Here is a 21,548-nt window from a genome sequence, read left to right on the forward strand (position 1 = left end):
ATATGAAAGATTTACACAACATTGATATCCATGTAAGTTGATCCCATGGTAATATAATCCCATGATATCTTCTTAGGTTGACACCATCGTTGCATAGGTTTGGTTTTTTAAAAAAAAAAAAAAATCATGGGACTGACATCTCAATCACAATTGTCATAAATTGAAATCATTGTCATATTCACATGACAATTTTAAAAGCTCTACATTTCAAAACAAAAGTTCAAATAGACTGCAGAGGGAGCTGTTCCATTTTTTGCTACACAAAGCTGTTTTCACGCAACTTACCGTAATTACATTGAGCAGTTTCACAATCTAATCATGAAGTACGTGGATCAATGTCTTGTACATGCAATGTTTGATATACATGTACAAGGTATACACCATATTTGGGTGCACATAGGTTTGGGAATACAAGAGTCTGACACTGTTGATTTGGATTCCTGGAAACAATGAGTTACATATGATTCAAAAATATACTCTGAATACAAAAATTCCTATTTGTTAACTATTTAAGTTTGCCTCATGTGATCTTTCGTCACCAGTTGCATGAACTTGTTAAAATTTATACAAGAACAAACATAGATTGTAACAGTGTTCTTGCTTGGAAAGGTTACACTGATGCAACTCGTACCGGTAAGTAAAGATAAGGATCTTGTGTTCACATCAGCAATTCTTACAAGAGGTATTAATATGGCAGCCACTGGATGGACAACAATGGCATTACGGTAACTCGCAGATGTGTTTCGGTTGACCAATGTCCCTGTGATAGAGGGACTGTGGGTTTACTATATACTTTCGTTTTTCGCATACTTTTTTAATCAAGCAATAATAGTTGACAGTTTTATCTATAAAAAATACCAGTCAATGTAACAACCTAAACTGCCTGAAAATATGACTTAAAATAGCAAGAACTTATTTTGAAATAAGATGATTACAGTTGGGCGTGGCACTTAATCTAGTTTAGGAGGTAAAATATAGTGCTTTATAAGTAACTGTTCTCAATATAGTTTCGCAACATTTCTAATTGTCTTAAACTTAAAGGGCCAAATTTGAGCCCCTTCATGATGACGTGAAGTATTACACCGTTCACACCTGTTTTTAAGCTGGCACAAGTATTACATTATATTTATACCAGTGCTGATAATATTAACTGCCCCACAAACGCTTCTCCAAAGGGGCTTAAACTCTTAACGTAAAAGTAACATTCATGTATGTGTTTCTCCTACATCAGTGTACAGGGCTACAAAAAAAAAATTGTGATGTTATACGACTGTATTAGTTTTTGTCATATGTGTGAAATAACGTGTACATTATACATGTATCACCCTGTATGAACTTTGACTTTTAGATAAAATACAATCGCATGTTATTTGATATATGATAATTACATGACATCAAACACAGGATACTAGTATGCATTTTTTTTTTGTCACACAGCAAATTTTGCATAAAGATGTTTTAGTAACATTAAATGCATCATGAATTATCACCATACCTCGTACTTATGTGTCTGCTGGTGATAATATTGTGTTTGAATACCAGAACATTGCCAAACTGATTTATTTTATGTCTACAAACAAGAAATTGAAAACATGTACGGTTTTCACAAGACTAGAAACATTTTTTTCTATATACTATCGAAAATAGAGTCATTGCTTGCAATGTCTAGCCATTCTGAATACGATAGTTAATTAGAACAATGATTACCAATTAAATATTATCTACTGTATATCATGTACCGTATTTGCTCTATTATGAGTGTATATAAACCTAAAATTGATGTATACTGAATACGTAGAATCACTCCAGTATTTTGTGCGAGTGCATGCACTACTAATAGCTATAAATAAGTTTACAATTCAAATTGTAAACAATACATAAACCAAACAAGACCATTTTCAGAAGTGTCATCACAAAAGCAGTTCAATGAGAAATAATGGGAATTGGAGTTGTGTGTTTGAAAATTAGTAAAAATTATGGGCAACCAATCTGCTGGTCAATCATTGATGCAAGTTTCCGCAGTTTCCAGTCAGGTCAGATATGTGTCAGTCATGTTACGCTCTGTGTATGAACAAATATTTCTTGCAGATGAAGAAATGGTCAGAACCAGTAAAATAAAGAAGGCAATAACTAGAAAAAAACATTGTATCTCTGCTGTTCATACTGGGGTTTGCAGGGACATGATTTATAAAAATGGCTACCACAGGTCAACTGTTATGATACTCACCAGGTAAAATCTTAAACCTAACACCTGAGACAGATATGCTGTACAAGCAGTAACTCCTGGATGTAAATTAATGGTGCTTTAAACAGGTTCAATCACAGTGGGACTGTGTATGAATTTGTATTTGGCTAAATTTAGTACCTCTGCACATTTTTACAGCTAGTGTTTTCACATAATATTGTTGTACAGGTATTAACTCAAAGTCTTTCGTCTATTTCATTATACAAACCTTGAATACTGTAAATGCATTAATTATTCACTTGGAAAATCTACTAAAATAAATCCACAATAGAACTCACCATTTCATTGGAAAATTTGTTTTTAAAGTAGGCTACAAAAAGCAGAGATTACATGTAGCTGTGGATGGTTGTGGGTTACACTTACCGGGGGTATGTCCATTTGCTTGATTAGAAGTGTGTGAACAATTTGCTAAAAAAGTTAAAAAGATCAGAACGAGTAAGGTATACGTAAAATTACACCAAAACAAACGTTTTTGGCCTCCCAAGATGTGCTTCTAATAGAAAACAAGCAGCCTATCGGCTGAGATAGCTCCGCTGTTAGCAATGCACATTTCAATTAAAGAACTGAAGACATCATTAGAAAACAAGTAATCTGTAGAATGCTGTGTGGGTAATATTTTTATATTGATTTTTGTTGCATTTGCAGCAAATAGTTACCAAACAATGAGAAATCTATAGGATTGAATATACCTCTCGACTGGCTTCACATGCATAGTTCAAGCCTGCCTAACCAGTGCTTATACCAGGATTTAGTTACAGCACCAAGACGATCTGTGGTTACAGCTTCATGGTCAGAGTAATCGCAAAATTGATATTACAATAGAAAATCATGAAAGACTGGCAGTCCCATGCAATTAATAGCAAGTGAAATTCCTGGGATTGAAACATGTATTTTGAAGTCACTGATGTAGGCAATGAATGATAGTTTATTTAATCAGTGCTGAACTAGAGGCTGAAATTATAATTGTAAGTGCGTTGTCATATAATTTGTTTATTTCAATTTCTTCTGAAGTCAAATAGAATGCACTGGTGAAACCGTGAGTGAAAGGATGTTTTGGGGGGATAGTCTACATTGTGTATGGAGTGGTAGGGTCGGGCGTCACATAATTTGTTCATTTCCAACTCTTATGAAGTCACATAGAATTTCACTTAATTTATTTTCGCTGAAACGTTTTCAAGCATTACATGTGAATCCGATTTTCCCTGTGCTGTGTCTCAATAGAGTAAACTAATTTGCATATCACCCATGCAATAATGTTTTCGGTATTTTCACGGTCAATATGCTAATAAACATGGTATTGGCGACCCGTTCTACTAGGATTGCCCCTCAAATCATTTGTGTGTGTGGTTTCCAGTGTTTTCACGTATTAGTTCTTCTGTGATTTTTTTGGCTTGGCCGATTTCACTCAAACATGGCAGGTAGGTCACACCTTCACCCTAGTTATTAGGAAAAATCTAAAAAAAATGTTGGTCCATCGTTGCCATAGCAACAGTAAAAAATGATTTTTGGATAGCTTCGAGCTTAATGTATCTCCTACAAATTTAGGATACAACACCTCAGACATAGCTCATTGTACTCGGCTTGAGTATGGGCACAATGATACTATTTTTTTTCATCAATGAGAAAGTTGACCCCAAATTTAGAGTAACTGTTCACCAGGTATGGCTTTTTAACTATCTCTTCTGTGATTTTTGTTGTGGCTTGGCTGATTTTGTTCATACTTGACAGGTAGGTCGTACCATCACTAATTGGAAAAACAATCCTGACCCACCACTACCATGGCAACAGCCAAAATCTGTTTTTTGAATACTTTCGTCCCACATTTATTAACTCCTACCAGTCTCGTAATAACAGTGTTCAAATGACCATGCCTTTTATTTTGGCTACGTTGCGCACTGGTAAGATATCACCGGCGCCAACATTGTTACACTGTATCAATAGGGATTTCAGGGGGAAATTATACACATATCATAGAGTGGTGTCATTAGTCAGATCTCTACTAGAGCAATACAATGCATTTTATTTGATGAAAATCAGGGTAACAGTTCTCGAGATATGGTACTTTGTAGCTTCAATCAGCATCTCTTAATTTTGGACAAAGGATGACACAACAAAGCACTACTGAATAGTAAAGACAACGGCACTATTTTGGATGAATAAGCACTAATTATTTAATTGGAGCTGAACTTAAACTGCCATATCCCTTTTTTTATTGAATTTTCACCAAATTTTCAACAAATGAACTTTCTATCAATGTTTATCTAATGTCATTAGAGGGAAATATATAGACCGTCTGTTACCATAGAAACGGGCCATATTCAAATTTCATTTTAAATCATCTGTCAGTGTCAATAAAGATAAACAAGTTTTACGTTCGTTTATGTTGCCTTCGTTTTTATTCTTATACAAATGCATTGAAAACGCCCTCATCGACCGGCTATGCGTTCTACCAAGCTTTGCTTATTTTTACGCACTCTTTAAATTGATGTCACACTCACAAAACCTAGATTTTTGTCTATTAAATATATATTTTTTCAAATTATGAGTGATATATGTGCCAGAATTTTGTAAGTCGATACGAAAATTGACGTTTAACTTTTGTTTTTATTGCCGTTTCGCCAATTTTCGACCGATTCTCGCCTATCACCTCTCATTCTATAGCTGTCATCCCCTACTTGATTTCAGTGGCATTTACGGTCCATTCCAACGCGGGGAAAACGCAGCAAACTTCTCTGGATTTAGAACACCGGGTTAAATTTGGAGGTCACGCTCGCGTTCACAGCGCTTGCCAGGATTTTCAAATGTTTCAATTTTATTCTCCAGTGTTGTCAAAACGGCTACTCGCAATGAGTTGCAATTTTCAGAAAATTGCCATAAGATATAGAGATAGAATTCATGGTCATTTTTTTTCTTTTTTTTGCTTTTAGTTTTGCTCACGTATTTTGTAGTTTTTGATGTCATTAACCAAGTGACTGAAATCCCTAATATTAGTTGTACACCACATGGAATACTACGATTGAGAGAACTTGATGTATGTTGAATGAGCTTTATCATAGACCATCAACATCAAAGTACCAGGAGGTTTCTGCTGGCGAAATTGCGGCGTTACCCAGTTCCAAATAAAGATACCAATGTCAAATGAGCGACATTTTTACCGGAAATCAAGATTCATTCAATCCACGGCTAACAAGCAACATCACACGTTGTAGCGTGCAGCTCATCAACGACCGCTGTCGACGAAAGTCATTCCGTCACTACGGATGACTGATTCGAAACATTCTATCGAGATCGGACGGTGCCCTATCGTGCCATCCCTTCACCATTGTATTCAAACGAACCATGTGGTGTGCTGTTACACTCCCCTAAAAAAAAACATCGCAAATCATGCAAATATAGCATTTTTAAACAAGTATACTAAAAAAGAAAAGCTCAGCGATGCAAAAGAAGGATAGATATTACTTTTCAGTATACACATCTCTGTTGATACAATCCTTCACATATTCTACTCCCAATTATTCCTGCGTAAAATGGAATAGCCTCTTTCCATGTTGACATTCTGAGTAAAATCACGTGATAGGCTGTTACACTTGGCTGTTGCATACTCTTTCGCCGGTCTGGAAAAAGTGTTTAATTAGCTCTCATTCAAGCGACAATGCATATTTCTCGGTGGGAGTTAACCTAGTTCGAATCTGCCATTAAAAAATAGGGGTCTTTTCAGCAAAAAAACGAATAACTCTTGAGTGCACACAATACACTGAATTTCGGAACAAATCTTGCATTAGTTACAGCAGCAGAATACCACAGAAATATCAGTCGAAACATGAAAACACTATATAGTGTATTTTGGCTTGAACCCTCTCTATTGCAATTCCAGGAATTACCCTCATATGTGCAACCATTTTCCACCTTGGTATCACCCAACAAATCTGAGAAAGGTATGCATGTAGTATCTATCGGTATATACGTAATATCAAAGCAATTGAACTATTGGTTTCTAACAAGAAGTCGAAAATATCACTTTTTACCAAAAATTACAAAAATATTCACCAAAATTAGAGAATTGAAGACATCATCACAAAATGAACAAATCTGAGAGAGGTACACATGTAGTACCTATATATGTAATATCAAAGCAATTGAACTATTGGTTTCTAACAAGAAGTTGAAAATATCACTTTTTACCAAAAATGACAAAAATATTCACCAAAATTAGAGAATTGAAGATATCATCAGGAAATGAACAAATCTGTGAGAGGTCTACCCAAGGTACATATACACGAAGTATCAAAGCATTCAGGCTTGTAGTTTTCAAGAAGAAGTCGAAAAAGTAAAACATTGATACGGACAGCGACGACGGACGACACCGGACAATCACTCATATGATAAGCTAGCGGAGCTAAACAAATTATAACATTAGTTGTTTTTGAAATGTAATTATGATATTGAAGTGAAGGAAACTTACAAACATGCACTGCCCATAAATGGGGAGATAGGAAAACACTTTCCAACTGGCGGTTTCTTAAATTTGAAACGTGCATTACTTTTGAAAGTTACTGCAGCAGTATTATGACATGAAGCCCAAACAGAGGTAATTAGTAAAGTACTGGCCAAAACTTGAACCATTATCTGGTAATTTCAAAGTACTAGTATACATGGGGCTGACAGGATAAGGGTAGTACCAGTGGTATGACAAACTGCATAGAGACCAAGCTGTGTGAATTGTCAAAAAACCAATGTATAACACAAATTCATCTACCAAATGTACATGTATATATTACTGTAACAGTACAAGTGAATTGCACTGCTACAATTTAAGTGTTTGCTATATCACAATTTGAGAGAGTAAGGCAAAAACAAAATTGTGTATATAATGAAAAGATAAACAAATAAACCTTACAAATAGCACACAACTTATTTATATAGAACTGATGAATGTAGTTGTGAATATCTATGGCATGGAAAAACATGTGCATACTTTATTGTACACCTCTCTATAGAGCACTACAAACATGCACACAACTAGACGAACATAAACAGGGGATTCCCCATTTCTGTCCCAATAACTGAAAATCAAATAAACCATAGTAAAAATGAAGGCATTTGAAACCCTAGTAAAGAGTGCAACTAAGCAGTAAAATTTATTATTCATTAGTGTTTAGTAGGGAATTCCCCCTTCTCATTCCCTCGCTATACGAGTATTCAGACAGCACTAAACTACTTTAATGGAAATTGGTACTGTTAACTGTACTGTTTAACAAGATTTTATTCCACTAATGAGAGATACTATAAATGATGACAGTTACACAGGCTCATCTGAAGATGAAACAGCCCCCCCCCCCCCCCCACTTGTCACATGTGATTATAGTTGGCTATGAATTATAAAGTTTGAATGTACATGTATATGTATAAAATCGAGTAGGAAGATTAAGTTGAAAATCAAAATTATGTTACTCAAAGTTAACAGCTAGGACATCTGTTAAATTTGATAAAATTTGCATCCAATTTCAACAAAAATTTACTATCAACTAAATATGGAAATTCAATTTAAAGTCAATATTAAATAGCAAATACATGAACAATTATTTCACAAGATATTAACAAAAAAAATCAAAATTAATTAAATATTCAAATAAGCTCATTAATTAAGTTGAAAGTCAATATTGTTTAGCACACATCTTATATTGACAGATCAAGTAAGTCTATACCAAGTTTGGTCTCATTCGGACTATTGGTTCACAAGAATTCAAATTAATAATTAAATATGCAAATGAGCTCATTAATTGATTACTTGAAAAAATAAATCAATGTGCATCTGTACCAGTGGTCACTCTGTCTTTGTAGTCTCAGCAAAATCGGTCCAGGCATCTCCGAGAAATGATGATGGACACACCCCAAAAAAATGACATTCAAAATGGGAATATGTATACCTCCACACTGTGTCTTTGTATTTTGTATCATTGAAATCAGTTGAGGCATCTCTGAGAAATATTAATGGACAGACAAAAGCCATGATTAACAATCAAAATGGCTGTCAGTTGGCAATATTTGATCATTTCAAAAAAGTCCCTTTGTCTTTGTAACAAGTCTCAACAAAATCGGTCAAGCCATCTTCGAAAAATGACGAACACACAAGAATCAAATTTGACTGAATTTTGGCATTAAAATTCAGCCATATTTGATAGAATAGAAAAATAAATTGACGTACACATGTATGGCCATCTCCAAGAAATCACTCTGGACGGACTGATGAAGACCCCTAATAATGGTAATGGTTTAAACCAGACTGAGGTCCAATTGTTTAATTCCTCTCCAGGATAAAACTAAATTGCACCCCACACACACCTACTTCGCTCATTTGTGGGGTTCATACACAAGGCAATCTATAATACAAGGTTAATAAGAAAATAAAATAGCAGTACAACAACCATATCGACCGATACCATACTGCTCAATTTCAAACTTTGTAGTATTAAGGTGATAACCTTATTGTTGCAAATATTTTCTTGATTTTAGATATACAACAGCCAAAAATGCCACAGAAAAGCATTTTACAAGATTTCGTGCCTGTGTCTGCTATGTTACATTGTTGCTGTGTCTGACGTAAACAAAGAAGAAAAGTGACATGAATACAACACACGTTTGACAAATTAGGAATGTGTCCGTAACACATTCAAGCATAAATGCTTTTGAGCATGTCTGTATGAGGTCTTATGGAGGGTTGAATTTTATTGATTTTTATTGATACTGCATTTGCAGTACATAATCACATCAACCTCTGTTACATGCCAGTTAATACTCTCAATAATAAATGCTTTAGATCAACATTCAGAAAAGATAATTTAATATTCACTGTCTGAGCAATATATATCATTAATGTGTACAAAACATTCTAAATGCAAAATTAGTTAAGACAGCACATCATAGATAATACGGAGTCTGAGCTAATTGTTTCAGCAATGTATTAAAGCACATTAATGCAAATACAGTAGTACATGTCACAGTTCACAACAAGACTGATTTCCTCTATGCAAGAATGTACCACAAAAATAAACATCATACATGAAGCATCATAGTTCAACTTTGAACTGAATAAAACCACAGATTATTCATATGTACACTGAATACATTACCAAAAGATTTATTTATACTGAGCAAGGTTGTTTAGTAAGCGAAATTTATTGTTCATGAAAAAACAGTTGGGTTTTCTTGCTCTTGCGCAGCCTGCAGTATTTGTCTTGTTTCTGGTGTTTGAATCAAAGTTTGGTAATTCAAGGTAGCAAAGTCAGCTTGCTCATATGATATGGCATTGCCTGCACCATCTACTACAATGTGCTGTATCTGAGGCCCCACTGTCACTGTAGTTGCATCAGCCAGCTCAATCGCAACTTTCTCTTCCTTCTGAACGCGTACTGATTTTGTAATTTTCACACCATGCATGTTCGTTTCATGTCTCTGCAAGTGGTGTTTGTGTCGAAAAAGATACCCACAAAAACTACACTTGAATTTTCCGTCGCTGGTATGTGCCCTGATATGGGCTTTATACATAGCCTCAGTTTTGAATCTCCAAGTGCAGCCTTCAAATGTACAACCGTACGGCCTATCCCTGGAGTGTACTCGCATGTGCTTGTGCAGTGTAGATTTGTCAGTATAAGCATAGCCGCATATGTCACAAAGCACTGACCCCTGAGTGTGCATCTGCCTATGGGCATGTATTGCGGCGTTAATATTAGACTGGAAATCACACTGAATGCACTTGAATATTTTGTTCCTGTGCACTCGTCTGTGTACACGCAGCCTTGTTTGTGATTTGAACGCTTTTCCACACTCATCACACAGAAAGTTTTTCTCTGTGCGATGAGTTTCCAAGTGTACCCTCAAGGACCTGGCACGATTGAACACCTTCTCGCAAAACTCGCAGGGATAAATCCCCCAGGGATCATCTTTTTTATACTTCTTAGCTCTATGCTTTCTGGCACTTCTTCCATGCTCAAGGGGATTTTTCAGAGAACATTGATTCATCTTATTGTACTCAGAAAGCAGCATGACCTGTTCCTTGCATGTGTCATTGTTTAAAACCACTGGAACTTCTGGCTCTTGACCCATAACATCAGCATGCTTATTTGTTACGTGTTTCACAAGAACATTTTTAGTCTGTGTTTTATGATTACAAAACAGACATTTGAAAGCTGTTTTGCCATACTCAAACTTTGCGCCTTTTACCTTCTCAGTAATCAACAAAAATTTGAAGTCATTGTCTTCTCTGTGTGCATCTGATTCATCACTCGCTGGCTTATCTTTTTTCTCATCATGGTTTTTCTTCCTTGAGGAATTATGTAGAACAACTGGCTGAAGATTAGTGTGGTTAGTAGACTGGAAGTTTGAGTTGTTGACGTTGCTATTCTCCCTTGGGAAGGCAACTTTGTGTTTACATTGGTAGTGTTCCACAACCACAAGCCCAGTACTGAATGTCTTCTTACAAAGTTCACATCGATGATTGCCACCAGGTGTTTGATCTGAAGAATTAAAGCACAACTTTTTAAGTTTTAAGGTTCTTTATGCACACAGATGTCATAGTAGTAAGATTAGCTGTGGTAATATAAAAACAATATATAATCCGTCTAGTCTGTTAGGTTCCACACGTACGAACTGCATTTTTATGAGCATATTTTAATGAAAAATGGTGGAAATTGTGGAAACAGAATTTTGTTTTAACAGTGTTGTATGTTACCCATATTAATCAATAACTTGAGATGTAGTTCATCCTGAAATTTCCACAGAAGGCACAATAAAGAATCTTACTAGTACATGTACCAATATATTTTTACAATAAATATATAGTGAGTGAAAAACGTTTTGGGGTTCCGCGTACCCATCACTAGCAAGGACTTTTGTGATAATATAAAAACTCACCAAAGTACAGACAGTTTACATACATACATTTAGTAATTACAAAAGTTTTCAACAAAAATTGCAGATATCATTTTGATCATCATCTTAGAGACCCACCTCACGACAAACGGCAGCAAATAGGAAGCATACAGAAGTGTGTTGAAAAAGAAGAATATTTAAGTGTGATTTGAGTTAAAGTTACAACATATTACTTGATTATTATTCAATTATATGTAGTGGAATAAGCCAGTAACTGAAACCTGCTTTGAATCCTGCTAAAAAAGCAAACTCAACACAACTAACCTAGGAAGTATGAAATGTTCAAAGTTTACTTGGCCACAGTGGTGACAGATGTTAAAAGGGCAACAAAATCCAGGTACAGATAAAGACAGATGCGAGTGTTGATCACACACTGATTCTATGGGGAACGCAGTGTTCTCCCCAAGACGCAAACAGCATCTGAAACCACCACACTCATAATCATTACTGCCATGCTTGATTTCCAAACCTTTACTCATGTCTGTGATTATCGCAGCTATTATTCTAAAGAGACTATGTCTCAGTGTTATTTTAAGCCATAAACAATAACCAACAAAAGTAACAAGCAGCCTCTCGGCTGAGATAGCTCCGCTGTTAGCAATGCACATTTCAATTAAAGAACAGAAGATATATTAGAAAATGAACAATATCAATTGGACTTGCGGTTTTTAAAAAAAAGTTGAAAATATCACTTTTTACCAAAAATGACAAAAATATTCACCAAAATTAGAAAATTAAAGATATCATCATGAAATGTAAAAATTTGAGAGTGGTCCACATGTAGTACCTATATATATAATATCAAAGCAATTGGACTTGTGGTTTTTAACAAGAAGTCGAAAATATCACTTCTTACCAAAAATGACAAAAATATTCACCAAAATTAGAAAATTAAAGATATCATCATGAAATGAAAAAAATTGAGAGTGGACCACATGTAGTACCTATATATCTAATATCAAAGCAATTGGACTTGCGGTTTTTAACGAGAAGTCGAAAATATCATTTTTTACCAAAAATGACAAAAATATTCACCAAAATTAGAGAATTGAAGATATCATTACAAAATGAACAAATCTGAGAGAGATCCACATGTAGTACCTATATATGTAATATCAAAGCAATTGGACTTGGGGTTTTTAACAAGAAGTCGAAAATATCACTTTTTACCAAAAATGACAAAAATATTCACCAAAATTAGAGAATTGAAGATATGATCATGAAATGAACAAATCTGAGAGAGGTCTACCCAAGGTACATATACACCAAGTATCAAAGCATTCAGGCTTGTAGTTTTCAAGAAGAAGTCGAATAAGTAAAACATTGACACGGACGACGGACAATCACTCATATGATAAGCTCCGCTCGACAAAGTCGACAGCGGAGCTAAAAAAGCTGCTAAGTTTATTTGGGTCGGCATGTACTTATTGAAAATTGAATGTAATACAGTGTATAAACAGTTTGAGTACATGTATATGATTAAGTGGTGTTAGAAATAGAATAAAAACTTACGTTCTGCTTTATGATTGAGAAATTCTACGATATCTATATACTGTTGATGACACTGACCACAAATTAATACATCCACTACTGCTCCAATATCTTGGGGAATCTCAGTTCGAGAGGCCACTTCAGCAGTTTGAGTCAAGGGCGTCTCATGAGTTCTGGTAATAGTGCAAGGATTGGTTGAAGTCACATGATATTGTACTGTAACTGTTGCTGTCCCATTAGCTTCTGTTTCAGTTGCCTCAATTATGGCAGGTACTGTATGCATTAAATCAACTGTAAAACACATTGCATTAATTATTATTACATACAGAAAAATTAGTCCAAAGGTTTTTTTTTTTTTTTATAGAGGATCAAGTTTTCCACCAAACCATCTGTAAATTAACCAATTTACAGCACATTGCATTGCTGTACCAACAGAGTTGGTCATTCTAGTTTCTATCCACACACCTTCAGGAATATGGTATGTGTACTCTTTAGAATAAGATACAACGCTCACTCCAAGGTTCTTAAGGTAGATGCCTACTCATGATTTCAAAAACCCAGAATTTATTCATTTTTTAATATATTGTACTTCCGGGCAATATAAGAATATTGACTTTGAAAAAAATGTGGGTCACCAGGTTAATTTTTGAGAAAATCATGGTTGTATTTTCGTGGATAGCGGCCATTTTGGCAGTATTATAGTGCTTTTACCATAGGTTCCTATGGCAGAGATATTATGCCATATCTCAAATTGTAGGCTGGTGACATAGGCTGCAAAAATAATAAAATGTTAATGTCGCATACGACTTATTTACCACTTCCGTGTCACTGAGAATGTTCTAGAACCGTACTGTGTCTGGGTGGAATATTCTAGATTTTTTTTAGATAGGTAATAGAACACTGTAGGAGGCAATAGAAGGTAATGGAACATTCTAGAAATTTGTAGTAAGTTCCAGACTTATTATGTATGCTGATGTAATGGTCTATTTATAGACAGTGTGGGTATATATAGGGGAGTTGTTCAGCACTGAGTTCAGATCGGAGATCTCGTTGAATTGTATTGGAGTTTAAGAATCTAGTCATTGGAGTAGTGGAGTTTTACCGCGTTATTGTACTTGATGTTTGCAGAGTATAATAATACCAGTACCAGTTGAAACCTCATCTGTTGGCTCCGTGTTCGTATTTTATCATCGCCGCCAGGGAAGTCTTTCTGTTACTGTTGCCATTTTGGTATTTGAACCATCACACCTGTACTATACCAATTACGGTGATATTACATTGCGTGTGACAGTTAATAATGGCCTTCTTTTTGTTTTCCAGAATTTTTTCAAAAATCTGGGTTTTAAAAGTGTTGAAAAATGCAATTTTTGTTTAACATTGCGCTCTATGGAATTGTTCTAAAAATAGCTATTTTTAAAAAAAATTAGGACAAGTTTCTCAAAATACGTCACTGTAACACACAATAGAATGCTATTTTATGGTGCCATGAGACAATAGCTCCATGATTTTACATAATAAACCAATGAACATTGTCATGCGATTTTCGACCAAATTTCTCAAAAAATATGAGTAGGCTTTTACCTTAAGTAATAACCTCCATTTCACGTACACAGATGATAATTGGGAAAACTTAACCTCTCAGATAAATCAAAGAAAGCTTAGAAAGAACTCCCGTGTGCTGAGAGTTTTGGAGACACATTAAAAATTAATTCAAAATTACTTATACTTGAGATATTGATGGAATAGCTGAAAACTAATTATGCAAATATGGTAACTAATATGAACAGATTTAAGTGTAAAACTAATAAGGTCTGCACAATGTACCAAGTTTCATTGAAATGTGATTAGAACAAAAAAAATATTAATTATTATGCTAATTAGAGAATTAATATGAACAGATTTTAACCCAAAATTAATCAGACTGTCTATTGTCCTAGAGCATTTATGTACCAAGTTTTATTCAAATGTGATGATCAATACTTGAGATATCAGTATTAATTAATTACGTTAATTAGGTGATTAAGAAGCATAAATATTTACCAAAAACTAATATGGTGCATAGTCTTAGGTTCATTGAAATGTGATGGGTACTCTTTAAAAGTTTCATTGAAATCCAATGAGTAGTTTTTAGACATCATAGAACAGCAACAAATTAACTAATTATGCAAATTAGCTAATTAATAGGCACAATTATTTATCCCAAAATTAATCAGGTCTCTGCATAGTGCTAGAATATCTATGTCGCAAGTCTCATTGAAATGTGATGATTAGTACTTGAGATATCAGGTGAAAAGCTGAAAATTAACTAATTATGCTAATAAGGTGATTAATATGCAAAAATATTTACCCAAAAACTAATTAGGTCTCTGCACAGTCCTCAAGTAACTATGCACCAAGTTTCATTGAAACGTGATCATTACTACTCGAAATATCAAAAGCTGAAAATTAATTAATTTTGCAAATTAGGTAATTAATATGTACTGATATTACCCTAAAAACTATCAGGTATGTGCAGTGTCATATGACACCTATGTACCAAGTTTTATTGAAATGTTATGATTAGTACTTGAGATATCAGTGGAAAAGCCGAAAATTGATTAATCATTATGTAAATTAGGTAATTAATAATATGAACAGATTTTTACCCAAAACTAATCAAATCTGTGCATTAGTTCAGAGCATCCATGTGCCAAGTTTCATTGAAATCCAATGAGTGGTTCTTCAAAAATCAGTGGAACAGTCATAGAACAGCTTAAAATCAGTTAATTATCATGCAAATTAGGTAATTAATATTCATAAATTTTTACCCAAAACTAATCAAATCTGCGCACTAGTTCAGAGCATCCATGTGCCAAATGTCATCAAAATCCAATGAGTGGTTCTTTAGATATCAGTGGAACAGTCTTGGAACAGCTAAAAATCAGCTAATTATCATGCAAATTAGGTAATTAATATTCATAGATTTTTACCAAAACCTAATCAACTCTGCGCATTATCCCAGAGCATCTATGTACCAAGTTTCACCAAAATTTGATTAGTGGTTCTTGAGATAACGGTGGAACAAGAAAAGTGACATACATACATGTACATACAGACATACATGTACAGACAGGGTAACTGCAACTCCCTTTTGTGCTTCGCACACGGGAGTAAAAAAAAAACCCCTCGGACTAATATACATGTCTCATATCAGAGCCCTCAGTGGATGGTCGATTCTTTTAACGAGTTTATTCGTCCCAAAGTTGATTCATTCGATTTCTTTATATATAGGTTAGCTCGATACTATCTCGTTCAATACGCACAACAAAATCCAACCAACAAACTATCTAATCGTGGTCACACACTCACCGTACATAAGATAGCACCCTGAAGACTGAACCCCAGTAGTTTATTGTATCTCACTTTGCATTACTTTAATCCATTAATCTTAGAATCAAGTCATTAATATTTCATGATTATTGTACATTGTATAATTAATTAATGTGCCGAAAAATGGTAAACATGGTAATAGTTGTTTATTATATTTATGCACAATATCGTAAGGCTGAACAAAGGTTGAACGAAAGTGTCTTGGGACGAACGTGAAATAAGACGAATTGACTTGCACAACGAATGTGGTGGGACTAATTTACTGTGAATCCAGTATTATAAATGACCTCTCGGATTTGCATCATCCATGTAATATCGAGTTGATAAAAACCTAAAAATTGTTTCTTTTCAGCTTTAGTCCACCAAAAATAAGACCCCCTGGATTTCTGTAATCTGTATCAGTATATTACTAGTAATCACCCCCTCGGATTTGCTTCATCCATGAGGGGTGGGTTGCACGGTTACGGAAACTTAAAAATGAATCACAAGACTGGTTACGAACCAGTTGAGCAAGGCTAACTGGCTAACCAGCCAATACCCCCCCCCCCCCCCGCTCATAGGGAGTCCGTACAGTTGATCATAGTTCCCGGGCTTCCTGTGGTACAACTTACAAGATCGAGGTACTACAACATAAATTAAATATCATGGTGCACTTAAGATGCATTATAGAATTAATACTTGAACAGTTTTATATCATTTACCAGTAGATTCTGAGCTATGTTCTCGTTCTACGTGAACGTGTTCTTGTTGGTGATTCTGTCCATCAGGTTCCAGACACACGGTGGCTGCGCATCCTTCGGCGACAATAACAACGGCATCGCCCGATACAAGATGCTCATGCTCCTGTTGTGCCGTAGGTTCTTGCTCTTCGTTGCCAGACATTTGAGCAGATTACTTTTCAAGTTGTTCCAGAATGGATAATAAACATTTGCAATATTAACACGAGGGTAAAACATGCAAGTTTAACAATGAAAATGCCGTGAAGCACACAACCAGGAAATTATGTTACAACTCCACCGCCTGTTAAAATGGCGCCTATCGCAAAGGCTGCTGGGAAATTGTTTCAACTAATTTCAGGAAAAACTTTTTTTAACAAAACTTTTTCAAATGACTCTAATAGAATAGAATTTGACCAAACAAACATGAAATTAAAATAAGAATGATGCATTAGACAAATTGAGACCGTTTTTCACAACGTGTGTTTTATTTTATGAAGCTCCTTTTTGAAATCGGATCTCATGTAAAGATCTTGCATAAATTGTTTTGAGGTCATTTGGGCTGACGCAGGACAACCACAGAGAACTAGCCTGACAACCTCTAGAAACATACTGAACCTGATCGACCGACTTGTCGAATGAAAGCAAAGCGCTTCCTGGATTGAGGTAGGCCCTCCTCTTTACTTCCTTGTCTACCGTGTCAACGAAATGATATTTTATATCGTCAGTGGCGACGCATATCTAGAAGGGTACGAAAAGGGGAATCCCCTTTACCTACTCCCTATTCAATGTGTACACATACGGTCTTACCAAGGTACCACGGTTAACAGCCCCCTTAGGCCGTCTGTCCGTTGAACATACCTGAATTGAATGGTGTCGTAACTAGTTTGGCATTTTGTGGTAGACAACACAAGTTTTTGCCAGTTTTAATTCTCACCATGATGTCGCAATTATTTGTTAGTTTTTCACGGTCGACCGGATTAAAATTTTAGAACAGTTATGTGTGGATAATTAATTAAAAGATTAAAGTTTACAGTTTGTTTAAAGTTGTTTTTTCCACATACTGATAAGTTTGGGCTGTCTTTCGCGTGTGGACATTTCGCAAATAAAAAAAGAAAAACGTTGACGAGGAAAAGTTTCGGTCATGACATGACAAGTAGCGATTGTCTACTGTACAATGCTGTAGACTGACGCGTTTCCAAAGCAGGAAGTCTGTTTTATTCACGAACACCAAGGAAATGATCGTGACTTGTGTATTCTCTGTGAGATTGTTTCAATTTAGCTATATACTTGGCCCACGTTACCACTTTTTAAATAGTTTTTACAATGTAGTTATATTTATCACAAACTGACACACATTTGCTAGTACTGGAAAACAAACTTGTTTGATGTATGGCCTTGAGGCCAGTTCAGTAGTTTGTGTGAAGTTTTGAAATGATTTGTTCTTGGTTCAATAATAAGGAAAGCCTTAAAAATCTTCTTTCAAAATGTTTTCCAAATAATAAGTTTGTGGTTTGTTTGTTACTAGTATTATTCTAAATACATCATCCGCTTTGTCCACATCCTGATTCTGTCACATTTTACCACCTTGCTGGAAAAAAATGGTTTTATGGGTGTTTTTCCTATAAATCTTTTATATTCAGATTAGAATTGAGAGGTTGTCCCAGGGAGGTTGTTTTATTGTTATTTATTTACATTCCATGAGATGGTCTTGACAGTTATGTTATGCCTATATATACAATAAATACATTCTGTTTCCTGAAAAATGAGCTGACTAATTTTGGTAAAATGTTTGAGTGATTAATTTCCCTCATGTTTTGAATGTCATAGCAAAATCTTGATTTGTCCAATATCCAGTAATTTGGTGGAGACTACTCAAATGTGTGCCCAATGTAGAAATTATAATCACCAGTAGTTGTACTAACCAGCAATACAGTTAACAATTGAAGCGAACAAACTCTTTAAGTTGTTATGACATATTGGAGTGTATTTATACTCTGGTGATGGACTTTTAATCTTTCACCTTACACACAGTCTCTTGATATAATGAAAGCTAAATGCATATTTAGAAAATAAAGAAATAATTTGATAATAATTTAGTATGATTATAAACAACTAATTTTCTTATTATATAAATGTTGGTTGGTGTATTCAATATATCTCTGAATAATTATGTGGAAAGTTGTTCACTACTTAGAACAGCCATTATATCAATAGGAAGTGAAACTGAAAATTGTCTTTTACAGATTTTTTTTTTTAAAACCTTAACCTTATAATCCTGTAAATTATAAACTTTCTATGTTAAAATAAAAGATTTAAATATATAACTCATTGTTGTGAGTTACTTGGGTAGAATTTACATTTATAAATATAGAGTTGTACTTTAATCTTAGCTTTAGAACACAATGAAGTTGTTGACTGAGTAACTTAATATCTGGTATACAATTGTTTGTGCAGGTGACCTAAATATATTCTTCCTATGCAGTATTGATTTACTTCAGAAGTTGTCTGTTGTCATAGATTCATCATACTTTTAAACAAACTTTTTCCTGTGTTCCGATGAAATAAAATTCATCAACCCAGGAAGTGAATCGGGTAATTGGATATTTAAATTTTATAAAGTGTAAAGATCAGTCAAGTGGATTATAGTGGGGTCCCATGTATAATAATACCGTAGTTAGTGAGCGTTACTTCCTTTTTTTGTATTACCATACGTGATGTAATGTGAAAAGTGTGCTTGTGTACACTTGAAATGAAAAGCTGATAATGTGAAAACTTCTCTAATCATTCTCAATGCTGAGACATTCTTCAGATGCACGTCATGATTGATTCAGTTTTTGCAGATAAATAGATGAGTTAAAGCTTTGTATTATACAATATTATATATTATGAAATCAATTCTTGGTAACCATGGCAATGTAAATAGAGTAGATTATGGTATATCCCTGTGGAACCACATTATTAGACCTGCCTTAGAGTATGCCTGTGAGTTACTAATATTTAGTTCAACAGATATGGAAAAATTAGAAAGAATGCAACGTACAGTGGGAAAGTTTATTCTAGGAGCATGTCGATACACAGCAAATGAAGCCGTTCTAGGGGACCTGGGGTGGATAACTATGAAAAGTAGAGTCAGTTTATTAAAACTGAATTATTACAAGAGGTTGTGTTTAATGGAATCAACCAGATGGTCAAAAATTATTTTTAATAAACTAACAGCAGTTAAAGAGAATAATCTGATTAAGACCTGGCCATGGCTAAATAGCATTGAAGATATAGAAAGAAATATAAAGATAAACAAAAGTCAATTCACTCATCTGTCTGAAAGAAATATTAAAAATTTGATTGTAAAAAGTGACGAGATTCAATGGAAACAAAAAATGGCAGAGAAATCAAGTCTCGTTCATTATAGAAAATTTAAAACAAATTTAAAATATTGTGAGAAATATTTAAATTCTTTATCCAACTTCAAGGGCACCCAATTAAAATTCAAGGCAAGATCCTGCACTCTTGGTTTGGCATATGAGAAAAGGAAATGGGCAAACTTGGATAATAATGATTGTATCTGTCCATGTTGCAAAAAGGAACCTGAAACACTGGAGCATTTCATATTACATTGTGAATGTTTCTCAGCACAGAGAAAAACTCTAATGGAAGGGATTGAAATGCTCCTATGTAACAAAAATGAAATAAATTTACATAAAGACTTCATAGCAAACAAAGAAGTGCTATGTTTAATCCTGGGTGACAGTACAAGGCAGTATAATTCAGTCCTGTGTGACGAAATTGATACTTTTACAAAAAAATTCTTAGTTGATGCCATGGACAGTAGAAAGAGGTATACAGATAATATTTAATATTTTTCCAGTGTACTTCTTATATTTTAGTTTTCTTATTTTTTGTTGTTGTTGCTACTTTTAGATGTTTTTTGTTGTTGTTATATTTTGTTATCTTAGTTCATGTAACTTAATTTCTTTTTGTCTATCAAAAGTTTTTTATCCATAAGTCTTTGAGTGAAATGTATTTTTTTTTTATTTGGTGCAGCTCCTAGTTTACATAGTGAGCCCCTGTTACAAAAGGGAAGCAATAAATAAATAAATAAATAAATAAATAAATAAATAAATAAATAAATAAATACAGCTATATTAACACTTGTTTCTTCCTCTCTTTCAGAATTCTGACAAGTTGCTAAATAGTAATCTTCCCATGTGCACTAGACTTGTATATATAATTATCTGTTGGCTTATGTCCTATATTGTTGGAGATGAGAAAGAGTACATGAGTACCCACAATTAAACACTAAATACAACCTCCCAAACCCATTTCTTCTTTTTCAGATTCCTTTAATACTATCTCCATCTTCCTCCTGTTACATATATTGTTCTTTCAGTTAATATACTTTTTTGGGGGGATTAATTTTCTCTGAAGGAAAATAAAATCCAGCAAATATCACTTTTTTTCCATATTTTACATTCAACTCTTCAAAAATCAGTACAGATAAACTACATACAAAACACCCAAAAAGTCTTTACAGCGACAATTAATTCCAGCTAAAATAAAGTTAAACTATTTATTATTTTCTATGAAAGTTATTAAACACCAAGAACACACTGTGCACACACTCTGTTTCAACTACAGAATATATTATCCAGTTTATTTCAAAAGTTTCGTTTCAAAATTTGTTTTTCCTAAAAGAGTTTTCCAAACAAGATACTACTCTGCAGCAGCCTAGCTACAATGTCATGGTGTTTACACTAGTTTTTTATCAGTATGCAAAGCAGATGAATTTCACATGGACG

The 21,548-nt window shown here is 34.4% G+C and overlaps 2 protein-coding genes across 2 annotated transcripts in view; one reads left to right on the forward strand and one right to left on the reverse strand.

Moving 5' to 3' along the window:
* Positions 1-9,065: 9,065 nt before the first annotated feature.
* On the reverse strand, positions 9,066-17,281 carry LOC100376678 (uncharacterized). Its single transcript, XM_002737115.4, has 3 exons — positions 16,735-17,281; positions 12,686-12,955; positions 9,066-10,758 (listed from the first exon to the last, which is right to left on the reverse strand). The coding sequence occupies exons 1-3, from the start codon at positions 16,913-16,915 to the stop codon at positions 9,428-9,430; spliced, it is 1,782 nt and encodes a 593-aa protein (XP_002737161.1). The 5' UTR covers positions 16,916-17,281; the 3' UTR covers positions 9,066-9,427.
* A 28-nt stretch (positions 17,282-17,309) lies between these two features.
* LOC146741458 (uncharacterized) overlaps positions 17,310-21,548 on the forward strand; it is a 50,567-nt gene continuing 46,328 nt past the window's right edge. Inside the window, exon 1 of the mRNA XM_085499940.1 lies at positions 17,310-17,415. The gene's annotated coding sequence lies outside the window, so the exon portion shown is untranslated. The remainder of the gene's footprint in view (positions 17,416-21,548) is intronic.

The sequence above is a fragment of the Saccoglossus kowalevskii genome, chromosome 6 (genome assembly GCF_978046115.1).
Source record: "Saccoglossus kowalevskii chromosome 6, keSacKowa6.1, whole genome shotgun sequence".
Lineage (NCBI taxonomy): Eukaryota > Metazoa > Hemichordata > Enteropneusta > Harrimaniidae > Saccoglossus > Saccoglossus kowalevskii.

What these genes read in the sequence shown, in the direction of transcription:
- LOC100376678 (XM_002737115.4), bottom strand. Translation starts at nt 16,915, where the DNA reads ATGTCTGGCAACGAAGAGCAAGAACCTACGGCACAACAGGAGCATGAG. An exon ending in ACATAGCTCAGAATCTACTG is followed by an intron (nt 12,956 to 16,734) that starts GTAAATGATATA and finishes TGTGTTTTACAG; the next exon opens with TTGATTTAATGCATACAGTA. An exon ending in TCTCAATCATAAAGCAGAAC is followed by an intron (nt 10,759 to 12,685) that starts GTAAGTTTTTAT and finishes TTAATTCTTCAG; the next exon opens with ATCAAACACCTGGTGGCAAT.